This window comes from Hippocampus bargibanti, linkage group LG04 (assembly GCF_051943395.1).
Source record: "Hippocampus bargibanti isolate YZ-2025 linkage group LG04, ASM5194339v1, whole genome shotgun sequence".
In the NCBI taxonomy this organism is placed as follows: domain Eukaryota; kingdom Metazoa; phylum Chordata; class Actinopteri; order Syngnathiformes; family Syngnathidae; genus Hippocampus; species Hippocampus bargibanti.
Genome location: NC_142737.1, coordinates 3,272,316 through 3,285,047, shown reverse-complemented (window position 1 = coordinate 3,285,047; position 12,732 = coordinate 3,272,316). Strand labels below are relative to the sequence as shown.

General features: G+C 41.2%; 1 protein-coding gene across 1 annotated transcript in view; it reads left to right on the top strand.

Moving 5' to 3' along the window:
* scarf2 (scavenger receptor class F, member 2) overlaps nucleotides 1-12,732 on the top strand; it is a 39,724-nt gene extending 26,992 nt beyond the window's left edge. Inside the window, exons 10-11 of the mRNA XM_088993579.1 lie at nucleotides 4,280-4,435; nucleotides 7,132-12,732. Coding sequence (XP_088849705.1) covers nucleotides 4,280-4,435; nucleotides 7,132-8,345 — 1,370 coding nt within the window. The 3' untranslated portion in view covers nucleotides 8,346-12,732. The remainder of the gene's footprint in view (nucleotides 1-4,279; nucleotides 4,436-7,131) is intronic.

The following is a 12,732-nucleotide window of genomic DNA, read 5'->3' as shown; positions in this document are numbered from 1 at the left end:
TGGCTGCCAGCATTTAGAAACTCGTGACTGAGGCTTCGCAGTTCTACCCAAACACACACATATATATATACACACACATTCCAGAGGGGGCCCGACGGGGGCTGGAAACAGGAAGTGGTCAAATTTACCCCAGCCCGTGTCAGAGCTGTGATTTATCCCCGCCAGGGCCAGCGGCAACAGATGTGGCAATGTAGAACGAAATAGGAAAATGGAGGTAGGGAGGGAGGGAGGAAGGGCAGCGTTTGCTTACTTGCAAGGGAAACACTCGACTATGTCACCTGGCCCCCTGCTGGCATCACTTTTTTTTTGGCATATTCACCCCAACGCCCTCTGTTTTTGCGGAACATTCCTCGCATCCTTTTTGTGTCTAAATATTTCCTTGTTTTTTTTTTTTTTTTTTTTTTTCCTGCAGCTGGATTAATCCCAGGACACATGACCGGTATTGCAGATGTGTACGTAATTCCTTTTCACATTCGGCCCCAAATGAGCCAAAAATGTGAAATAAACAGACATGAGTCAGATTTCGTGAGCACACGATTGTCTTAGGATGTCTTTTTACCACAGGTTTTTTTTTCTATTCTAATATTCGCACAACTGTGGCATTTTGCGTGTCGAAAGTCCTCCAATTGGACCACTTGATGGCAAAAACACGATTCACAGTCAGAAAAGCATTTAACGCATTCACTGCCATGAAAATACGACATAGCCATTTGGGTTTTGGTTTTTTGATGCTTAGGTGTCGATAAAGCGCTGGCCATGGCTTTTGGCAATGTTTTTTTATTTTCCACAAGGGGGCGACATTTCCCTAATTTTCTTTGTTAGCGCTTTGTTACAGCTTCAGCTGTTGTTAAAACGCTATGTAAATAATTATGTATGTATTGCATTGTATTTTGGACAGACGCCCTCATTTCAAGGTCATATAACTCATATAATTTAGTAATTAACTTTATTTTCTGCTGAAATAAGACAGTATATATATATATATATATATATATATATATATATATATATATATATATATATATATATATATATATAGTAAAGTCTCATTATATCGATATCGGTTATATCGATAGTACTGCTTATTACGATACTACAGTAAAGTCTCGTTATATCGATATCGGATATATCGATAGTCCCGGTTATATCGATATTTTTTCGGACTCCCTTGAATATCGATATAACGAGACTTTACTGTATTTCTATGAACGCAAGGAGAAAATTTACATATCGCAGGATCGGATATATCGATAGTTATATCGATATTTTTTCCGACTCCCGAGAATATCGATATAACGACTTTACTGTATATATATATATATATATATATATGTATGTATATGTAACATCCGACTTACGACCGAGTTCCGTTACGACCAAACGGTCGTAAGTCAAAATGGTCGTAAGTTGAAATCCATTCAAAATGATGAATAGATACTCGGAGTTTAAATGACTGGCAAACTCCCCCCTCTGGTGCCGTCACACGGTCGATTGCTGTGTGAGAGTGAGATGCTGGCTGCCTGGCCAAAATTGTTGCCGGCCTGCTAGCGCGTTGCGGTGCCAGTCATAGGATTAAAATTTTAAAAAATAGGGTCTGGAAGTTATAGTCGTAAGTACGCGGGTGGTCGTAAGTCGGGCTGGTCGTAAGTCGGATGTTACCTGTATATATATATATATATGAATACTATGTAAGTGTATATATATTCGACATCGTCAACTAGTTTTCTAATTGGTTCAATCCTTTATATACCCGCCTCCCCCAAAAAAAAAAACACATTTAAGAGGTTCTTGAAATAACCCCCCTCCCATAACCAGTTCCTCCACCCAAGCAGTTTGTCAACCCCAACATTACCTCCATGACTGTGAAACTGAGCTCTCCTTCCCCCCCCACTCAGCTACTTTGTGGTTATAGCTCCGCAGCTGTGACGTGTCAGTAATGCCCCTCAGTGTGGCCAAAGATCCCAGCGGCATCCAGTCTGCCGACTAATGCTCCCCTCAGGAAACCGCGTGGGTGGGCCTGAGCGTATTTGAAGAGCAGCAGCATTCGACCATGTTGCAAATTGTCCATGGGTTGCCTTGTTGACTAACCTGACTGCCGTGTTCGCATCCAGGGAGATGTCCGGCATTCCTCGGCTACTAAGCAATGACCCAGAACCAGGAATGACTCACGTTCATTCGCCCTTAGCTCACGAATGAGTAAACAGAAAGTTATCGCAACACAAGCAAACAACATTCTTGTGTTGACTTGAGACCAGAAAATAAAAAATGGAGGAATAACTCAAATAATAATACAAATATATAGAAAGATAGCTATGCAGCTAATAGAATGCTAGATAGCTAGCTCATATATAGCTAGCTAACTAGATAGCTAATATGTTTCCTGACTGAAATTGCTATATTGCTAATAGCTAGCTCTCTAGCCAGCCAGATAGCTAACAGATAGAAAGCCAGCTAGCCAATAGATAGTTAGCTAACTGGATAGCTAATATGTTTAATAGTTCCACAATGGGGAACTTTTAAATCTACAGCAGCAAAATTGAAAGGTAGGTGAAAAGATAAAAACAAAGTGTTCGATTCATATAGAAATATCCAAATACTGAAATGTTTAATTGTGCAAAAAATGTTTCATAAAATGGTTCATGTCTCACTAGTGTAATAAAGCAACTTTAAAATTACATTAAAGTGAAAAAAATCGATATAAATCCAAAGTTAAACATCTACAAGGTAATATTTTTTAACAAAACTATCAAATTTAAATGATTAAAAAAATAGTCTTCAAAATTGTACTGGGAAGCACTAGCCATTAGCTCACAAGCTAACTTACTAATGATAATGCATTTCATTTATAAGCGCCTTTCAAAACTCTCAAGGTCACTTTCCAGTCACAGGATATGTTTTTTTTTCCTGTGGTGAGGAGCGGCAGCCACACACGCCAGCGTTCACTCAACCCAGAAGTAACTCAAATAGATAGAAAGTTAGCAAGCTGATAAATAGCTAGCTGTCTATCTAGATATATAGCTAATCAATAGCCGGCCAGATAGCCAGCCAGGTAGCCAGCTAGACACCTAGCTAGATAGCTATCTAGACAGCTAGCGATATAGCGGGATAGCTAGATAAATAAAAAGCCTCAGCTAGCTCACTGCGTCGTGGTACAATGGACCAAATGGTACAAATTGGGCCAAATAATAACAACCAAACCTCCATCCATCCATTTTCTAAAGCGTTTCTCCTTTTTAAACTTCCCCACAAACGCCTTGGAGAACACCCAAATCCACACTTGAAGTCCTGAATCGAGACTTTTCCATCATGCTAGAGTCAGCTCATTGACCCTATAACGCACAGGTGTCAAAGTCAAGGCCCGCGGGCCAAATCCGGCCCGCCACATCATTTTTTTCGGCCCGCGAAAGCAATTCAAACTTGTTAAATTCCACGATGATTGCTAAAATCTGAGCCAAAATGTCATATTATTGGATGTCAACCACAATAAAAGTCATTATTCTTGACTTCAGATTTGAAAACGAGTTATTCATTAATTTTCTGTGTGCTCTATACGTAATATTTGAAGGGATTTAAACATTCCCCAAATTCATAACGGCCCTCGAGAGGAAACCATAACTACAATGTGGCCCGCGGCAAAAAAATGACTTTGACAGCCCTGCTATAACGTCTTACTAAGACAACTAAGCGAAAGGACAGAAGCAGATTTGGGGGAGGGGTTATTTGGGGTGGGGGAGGGGCGTCATGTTGAACACAATTTTGACCTGAATTGAACTGAAGCAACACCGACTGCCAATGTATGAATGATGCATGAACGCTGTTCGAACTAGAGGCGTATCTTTCCCGAAGATATCAACTTGTGTGACCTCATATGACCTCAGCTTCATAAATTCCACAGTCAAGACACCCATACACAATAAAAAAAATGACATGTGGAGATGATATTTTCTTCAAAAGAAACTTCATGGCCCCTTTTTTTGTTTGTCTGCTACACGTTGGAAGACATCTTTGTGTGATTGGTGGCACTTAGTAAAGACTTGTTCTCCGCCAAGTCGCGGTCATCTGCCAACGTACTGATAGCATGTGGTATCAATCAGCGTCAAGAAAACGACCAAATCCTGAAAAATCACACTCGACTCTGTTAACTGACATGTAAAACCAATCCCTAGTCCATTTCCTAGCACCGGGCAGTCGTAGGGTGTAGCGGGCTGTTGTTCTTGTAACATGGTACGATACCCTCCGGTTGACCTTTGAGCTTCTGCGTGTTGTTTTGTGTTTTCAGTCGCCCACCACGACCCCGAGCATAACTTCAACTGCAGCTTCATCGAACCCCCTTCAGCGGCCGAGCAACCATCCCCTTCCTCGTGGTCCTCTCAGGAGTCCTTTTCGTCATTTGAGAGCGGCGACGAAGGGCCCGTGTATTGCGTACCTCACGAAGGTGAGTCATGGCGGGGAATAATTTAACGCATTGGTTAATCGCGGCAAATGTATGACTCAAAAAGATGCGTACCCATGAAAATGTCAATTGTGGCTTTGATTAAAAAGCTATTTATTTCAAATTACAAACACACATGATTCAGTTTATGGAAAAGCGTTCACCAGAGTTTCAACTTTTTCTGTCAATTCATAGTCAATTTATGGCTTTCCCAAGATGTGTTCTAAATGTCCACCGTTTCGTAAGTTGTCAATCACTTATACACACTCCTCTTTCTGGAGAAAGCAGTGAGGGACTCAGTAGGACGCATCTTTTTTGGGTCACCTGACTTTATTTTATACTGTACAGTTTATTTCTTTAATTACAATACAATAGCACATTTATTATAGATATAATAATGTATATTTTGTGTAGTTTTAAGCCTTTGTGCTTCCATTACACACAAACAGAGGACTCCGGGTTCTTTGTACTGACGGTTAATTCTTTAATGTGATTTCACTTCCATGATGAATCACCAACGAGACCACCGTAGAACTACAAACAAGTATAAAATATATATATTGTTTACACATAAACATTTGGACATTACATCAATGAAATAAAGCGTATGCGATAAAATCGTACAAACCACTTTGCCCGCTTTCCGTTCCGAAATGGAAGTTTTGATCTTCGTCCTTATCTTTTCCTTGCTAGATAGTACAGTGATAAAGCATGTCCATTCTCACCGTCTTCTCAGTTAAATGAAACTTAAAGAAGCGCGGAAAGAAAAACCTGTACCAGTGGCAACAACCCAACGTAATGTCAAGAAAAATAAAGCATCTGATGGTCAACTATGGGATAGCAGTCATGACAAATGTCTCAGCGGCATTTACAGGCTTATTTAGTAAAAAAAAAAAAAAACGTTTTAATACAACTTTATGATACAGTACAGTTTATTTCTTTAATTATAATACCATAGCACATTTATTATACATAAAATAAGGTATATTTTGTGTAGTTTTAAGGCTTAGAAAATTAGAAAGTAAAAAATTATATTTTATGGGGACCTGGGAACTGATTATTCTCATTTTAATGGTTTCCTATGGGGAATTAATGTTTGGAATACATACTTTTCACCTTACGCATATTTTCTGGGAACCAATTAAGTTCGTAAGCCAAGGTATGACTGTAAATAGCTTTTTAATCAAAGCCACAATTGAAATTTTCATGGGTTTGCATCTTTTTGGGTCACTGCTGACTCACATGGTTTGCAAAGACACCCCCGACCCTCAATCCCCCCCCCCACCGATCCAGTGACTCACTGACTTCTGCAAATCTCATTATGCGAACCGTGCCTCACATCATGTGCCATCTGTGTCTTTGAGAGCAAGACGAGTCTAAACAGGAAATAGTATGGTCAAGTCAGCATGTGGATGAAAATCCAAAGAGCAATTTTTGATTTTTGGTGGGGGTGAGGGGGGACTTTCCATCGCTTTCTACGCAGGAAGTGCTGGATTTGTTGGATTTAGCGCGCTCAAGTTCTCTTATTCTTTGTAAAATAAAGGTTTGAGGACGAATTAGAAGATGGATCGTATCTATTAGATCAAGGCGGGAATATCTCAAAACAGGATTCACCAAATCCAGACAAAAGATTTAGTTCCTCCGCTCGAGACAATTTGTATTCCCTTAACAGTGACACCAATTAGCAAAACTTTGTGTTTGATGGGATTTTAGTCCCGGGAGAAATGACAGCGTTTTAATTTCAAATTTACATCAAAATCAGATACAGTGATACCTCAGATCACGAACTTAATTGGTTCCCAGTAAGTGTGTGTAAGGCAAAAAGTGCTTCTGCCGAATATTTATTTCCCATAAGAAACCATTAAAATTAGAATAATCCGTTCCCGGGTCCCCATAAAACATAATTTTCTACAAAATAAGCCTTAAAACTACACAAAATATACCTTATTTTATGTATAATAAATGTGCTTGTGTATTGTAATTAAATAAATAAACTGTACTATATAATAAAATTGTTTTATTTACCTTAGTGATGGCCATTGATGGCTTGATGGAAAGGAGTGGGAGGAGGGAGGGAGGGTGTTACTGTTTGGAAGGAGAGTCACCTTCCATAAGGACTGTCCCGTGCTAGCTGCTTTTCATTAATCCAAATCAACAGAAGTTTTTCAACCTCTTCCATTGCCTGAGACCGTTGCTTAGACAACACAGAAACACCCTTAGCAATGGTCGACTTAGCATACTGGGATGCTAAGTCACACAAACGCGCACCTTGTTTGTGTTTTTCGATGATCTTTCTTCTGCTCGACCGTAATTTTCTTTTGTGTCCTCTTTGGCTTAACACTGGCCTGTGGTTGGGTCTTTTTTCGATCCCATAATAGCAAAAGTACTCCACTCGATAACAAACCACGTCTGAACTCAAAGAAAGTGGGTGTGGAAAACTAGTCCGCCAGCGGTTTTGTTCGTCCGCCGAAAACTGGTTCGTTAGCCAAGGCTATATGCTCGCGAATTTAATGTTCGTGAGGCGAAAAGTTCGTGAGCTAAAGCGTTCATAAGCCGATGTATCACTGTAATTCAAAAAGAACACGCTCACGTCAACAAATCCACTCAGGAATTCTCTGTGAAGTCACATCGTATCGTAGAATCTCATCACGGGTATGTTAGATCAGTCATGCAAATCCCTGTTTTTTTTTGTGCGGCAGAATCTGTCAACGAAAACAAGGAGAAGCGCAGCCACAGTCCAGAAACTGACAAAGCAGAAGTTGCCCCCACCGATGAGGACGGAGGAGAATACACCTCCCTAAAAGATACCGGTGTCGGTAAACCAGAGGACGGTAAACCAGAGGGCGGTGAACAACCGGCGCCGAAATCCTCAGACAGCGAAGGTTCCACCAGCGGTTCAGAGTACGCGGGCGCGACTCTTTACGCCCGTATCGCCCGCCTCTCCAAGCAGTCCAAGGAGGACGAAACTAGCGGCAGAGATACAGAGTCACCAAACCCAGAGTACAAACGCAACGGGAAACCACCACCGTCACCCGGTAGGCCCAAGCCACGACCGCCAGACCCTTCGACCAAGCCAAAGGTATCGTGGATCCACGGAGGGGCTCCCCAGCCGGACCAGGGGGCGGTGAAAACCCCTGCCGTTCCCAAACAGAAAAAGCGTAGCTCCAGTCATGTCTCGTCCAAGAGTGAGAAGGGCGGTGATCAGCAAAGGAAACAGGAAGGAGATACCAACAGCTCGCCTGGTAAACACAAACCATTGCCAGGCAAGAAGTCTCGGGAGGAGCACAGCAGTCCCAGTCACATGGAGCACATCAACGGCGTGGTCCAGAACGCCCTCCGGAAGATCAGTAACTTCCACAGTTCTTCGTCTGAGAAGAAGAGTGCCGACACCTCCAAGGAGAACTCCAAGGAGAACTCCAAGGAACCCCCTAAAAGCCCAAAGGTCATCCATCACCACATGAACTCTGAGGCCGCCACCCTCTTGGCCGCTCAGCTCAAGGAGAAAACCCAAAGCATCAACAGGAACGAAGGGACGGGCTTGACCAAGACCAACGGACTATCGACACCAAAGGGATCCCGGGAGAGGCCTACTCCACCGCAGAAGGCCAAGAGGACCCCTTCCGCTAATTTGAGCCAGCAGGGATCCACTAAGCCGCTCCTTCCCACCTCCAGCAGCCTCCAAAAGATGGTGGCCCCCATCACCACTGACCAAGGAAGCCCTGAAACCAAGAGCCCGGAAAAGCAGGACTTGAACGGCTCGAGGACGGCGGATCTGGCGGCGGATGCTGCACCCAAGAAGACTCCCATTAAAAAGCCTCCGAGGAAGAAAGGCAAGGAGGCTACTTTGGAGACGCCGGAGAGCAAAACACCACAACAAAAAACTGCTATCATGCCACCCCAGATCGTCAAGTAAGTTTGATTCTTCCACCAAGTGGCAACGTTTATCAGCAAAGAGACTAAACGTGGATTTGTTAGAAACTGACGTCAGGGTCTACCAAGCAGCTTTTAAACCAAAGATTGTCAGACAGTGTATCATATCAGGACACAATCCCATTTTCCGGATCACTTTCAATCAGAATCCGAATCAGGAATATCTTTATTGGCTAAGTATGTAGAACACACAAGGAATCCGTCTCTGGTAGAACAGGCTGCACTAGTATCATCTTATAAAAAAAAAATTGCAAAGAGGCACTAGACAGTTATATTTACTGTTTAGAGAGTTAATGGCGACGGGGGAAGAAGCTGTTTAAATGGATTTGGTGCGCATGGATCGGTCGCTGGAAAAGGTGGTGGGCAGGGTGCGGAGGGTCCAGTAGGGATTTTTCCGCACCCTCTTTTCGATTCTTGCAGTGTACAAGTCCTTCAAACAATTATCCGTTTCTTATGCTGCGTTCAATAAATCTGGGAACTTGGTGATACCTCGTTCTTAGTTAAGTATAACCAAAAATAAAACAAAGACGGATGGATTTTAAAGTCGTTTAATCCGATTTCAATGACGATTCTATTCGGTATGTTACGATTCCAGTTCGAGATTCGGTTCGAGGCGGATTTATTGAATCAGTTTCTTGTCATTTCACATAAGGATTAACTTACGAATTGATACATTTGTTGATATATTGCCAGGACAGTATGGTTCAAATCAAATCAGAATCAGAATCATCATCTTTATTGCCAAGTATGTAGAACACACAAGGAATTTGTTTCCGGTAGAACACGCTGCACTAGTATCGTCGTTGCGCTTATATTTCTTAAATCCTATATGTCAAACTCAGGTCCTCAAGGGTTTATATGCTGATCCTGCTCCAAAATACCCCATTCAGATGATCAGTAATCAATATCAGGCTCCTGGAAAAGTGTGTCTTCCAAGCATTAATTTCCCATAGGAAACCATTAAAATGAGAATAATCCGTTCCCACGTCCCCATAAAACATAATTTTCTACTAAATAAGCCTTAAAAGTACACAAAATATACCTTATTTTATGTATAATAAATGTACTATGGTACGGTATGGTATTGTCAAACTCGGGTCTTCAAGGGTTTCATGCTTAACCTGCTCCAGTACACCCAATTCAGATGATCAGGAATCAATATCAGGCTCCTGAAGATCCTGATGATTAGCTGATCATTTCAATCATTTGGAGGGAGGAGATATATAAAATATGCAGGATCCAGGATCGGAGCTTGACCCATGTGTCTAAAATCCCAAACACATTTCCAATCTAATGCATTCAAGATGCAATTTGGCGCACGATTGATAAAATTATTGGCCATTGATTATTCTCAATCTCAAATTTTTCGATACAAAAGACGACGGGCGGTATCCTGTAAGGATGCATTACGTACATTTTACTCAATTTAGTATCTGTCGATTTTAGCATGTTCAAGTTGGTTAAATGGGTGACGAAAAAACACTTCTTTTAACCTTTCTTTCATACTTTCCAAATGGGGTCAGTAAAGTTTACCCCCCCCCCAAAAAAAGCCATAGATTTGTGTTCTCGTCTTGAATTTACTGTCACGTTTGCCGTCCAGACGCTCCTTACCTATAAACAAAAAGTCCGCTTGCTTTTCTCGTGATATATCGCATTTCACTTGTTCATCACTGTAAGAACAAGTCGGGAAAAGAAATGTCGCCAGCAGATTCAGAGCAGATTTTCTACAGTTGGACTATTTGGACCAGCAACCAAATGACCAGAATGTTGCTCACGGGTCAAAAATTAACATTAGTAAAGCTGAAATCCCAAGCCACCTTTGGGCTGCGTGAACTTTTCATCATGCTTATAAAACACTTTGAAGCGGCCGTTTTCCAAACCGCAGTCATCTGGAGTTGGCGCTAGCTGCCTTTAATAAAAACACAACCGCAGTCAATGTTTTGTCTACCCAACAACGCATGTGTCTCGAGAAAACAGATCACTGAATGTGATCGGAAGCCATTTTGTTGTCTGTTGGTGTCAACACGTTAGGAGAAAAGACTTTAAAAAAACATGTTTTCTAATAATAATAATTATTATTATTAGAATAATTATAATACATTTCATTTATAAGCGCCTTTCAAAACTCTCAAGGTCACAGGATCAGTTTTTTTCTATAGGTGAGCAGCGGCAGCCACACGCGCCAGCGTACACTCAACCCGGAAGTAACTCAAATAGATAGAAAGCTAGCTATTTAGTTAATAGATAGCCAGCTAGAGAGCTAATAAACAGCGAATAGCCAGGCAGCCAGCTGGATAACTAGATAGCTAGCCAGCCAACTAGCCCGCTAGCTAGCCAGTAATTCAAATAGATAGCAAGCTAGCTAATAGATAAATAATAGCTAGTGAATAGATAACTAATAGCTAGCGAGTAGATAGCTAACAGCTGCCGAATAGATGGCTAATAGATAGCAAATAGCTAGCTAATCTAATAAAATCTCAAATCTAAAATCAAATCTAAATCAATGAAATCAATGAACGTGATCGGCTATATATATTAGCTATTAGTTATCTATTAGCTAGAGAATGGATAGCAAATAGCTAGCTATTAGCTTGCGAATAGATAGCTATTACCTACAACGAAACAAGCTGCTTTTCAGGATGAAACTAGCGTAGCATGTCGGAATATGCCTCGACTGTGGATCGGTTTAAGCAATAATAGCTCTTTTAGCTAGCCTCCATTGCGATAGTAGCTTTCTAGCTAGTTTTGCTAGTTAGCTTGTTTGCGTTCGTTTGAAACAAAAGGTGGACTCACAGGTACTTAAACTGGAAAGATTTGTGTTTTAGTTTTGTTTTTCAAGAGGAATCGGTTCTTTGTTCAGGGTGTTGGCTAGCTACGTTAAAAGTTTTCAAAGGTACAAGTTTTTTTTCTTCGTTTTTGCGGCTTTTTCAACGTGGATACATTTTGTATTTTTTACTTGTTATCTTTGTAAGCTGTGCTTATATGACCGTCTTTGTGTTTTTATTTTGTTGTATTTTTGTTATATTTGTGTTTTTCAATGAACTGGCTTTCATGTTTGTTTGTCACGAAGGAGGATGAGGTCCAACCTGGAAAACGAAAATGGCGTTGCGTATTCTTAACGACGCTTCTCCTTGACGACGATCAAGAAAAGTTCTTTCTCAGGAACGCGCAAACATTTGCACATAATCGCATTTGATCACATTTTATTGTTTCGGAAAACTTTAACAATTTCAAACAGTTCTGAGATGTTTTTGTTTTAAATCGAAAGCTAACGTTAGCTAATCTCGTACATACAGCTTCGATTAAGCTACGCCTTTTTACCGTTTGATAACTTTGCGTCCAATCTGGTGGTTGGTGGATCGTTTTGTAGCGCCTGCCTGCCTGAAGGGAGTCGCTGGAAAAGGTGGTGAGCAGGGTGCGCAGGGTCCAGTAGAATTAACCGCGCCCCTGTTTCGAACTTTGCTTCAATAATAATAATAATAATACATTTCATTTATAAGTGCCTTTCAAAACTCTCAAGGTCACTTTACAGTCACGGGATACGTTCTTCTGTGGGTGAGCAGCGGCAGTCACACGCGGCAGCATTCATTCAACCCAGAAGTAACTCAAATAGATAGAAAGCTAGCTAGCGAGCTAATAGATATAGTAATAATAATAATACATTTTATTTATAAACGCCTTTCAAAACACTCAAGGACACTTTACAGTCACAGGATATTTTTTTCTGCGGGTGAGCAGGGGCAGCCACACTCGCCAGCGTTCACTCAACCCGTTCAAATAACTCAAATAGATAGAAAGCTAGCAAGCTAGCTAATATATACAGTAATAAGACAGCTTGCAGTCAGCTAATAGCTAGCTAACTAGCTAATGCATAGCAAATGAATAGCCAACAGCTATATGGCACAGTCTCAGTTGCAAAATACACAGACTAGCTTTAATCCATTCATAATTCAACCATTTCGTGACAGTGTTTTGACCGAATACTCCTTCTCACTTTTGCTTTTTTTTTTTTTTATACAATGTTGTTCTTTATTGATGTTATTGTTTGTGGAATACTTAACTGCATGATGCAGACTATAATTACATGGCATTAACAGCTACACAGGAAAACTGTAACCCCCCCCCCCCCCCAAGCCCCCAACACGCCCTTTTCCATACAAGGAACTCATTACGGAAATGATTGTACCATACAATGAAATGATACCACTGACCTGAACCCCCCACCGCCGACCCCCACCCCACCATTGCATACTTAAAACCATGACGTGTAATAATGAAGTGGTAATTTTTTCAATTTGACTGGTTTGCATTTGTATACGTGTGTGTGTGTGTGTGTGTGTGTGTGTGTGTGTGTGTGTGTGTGTGTGTGT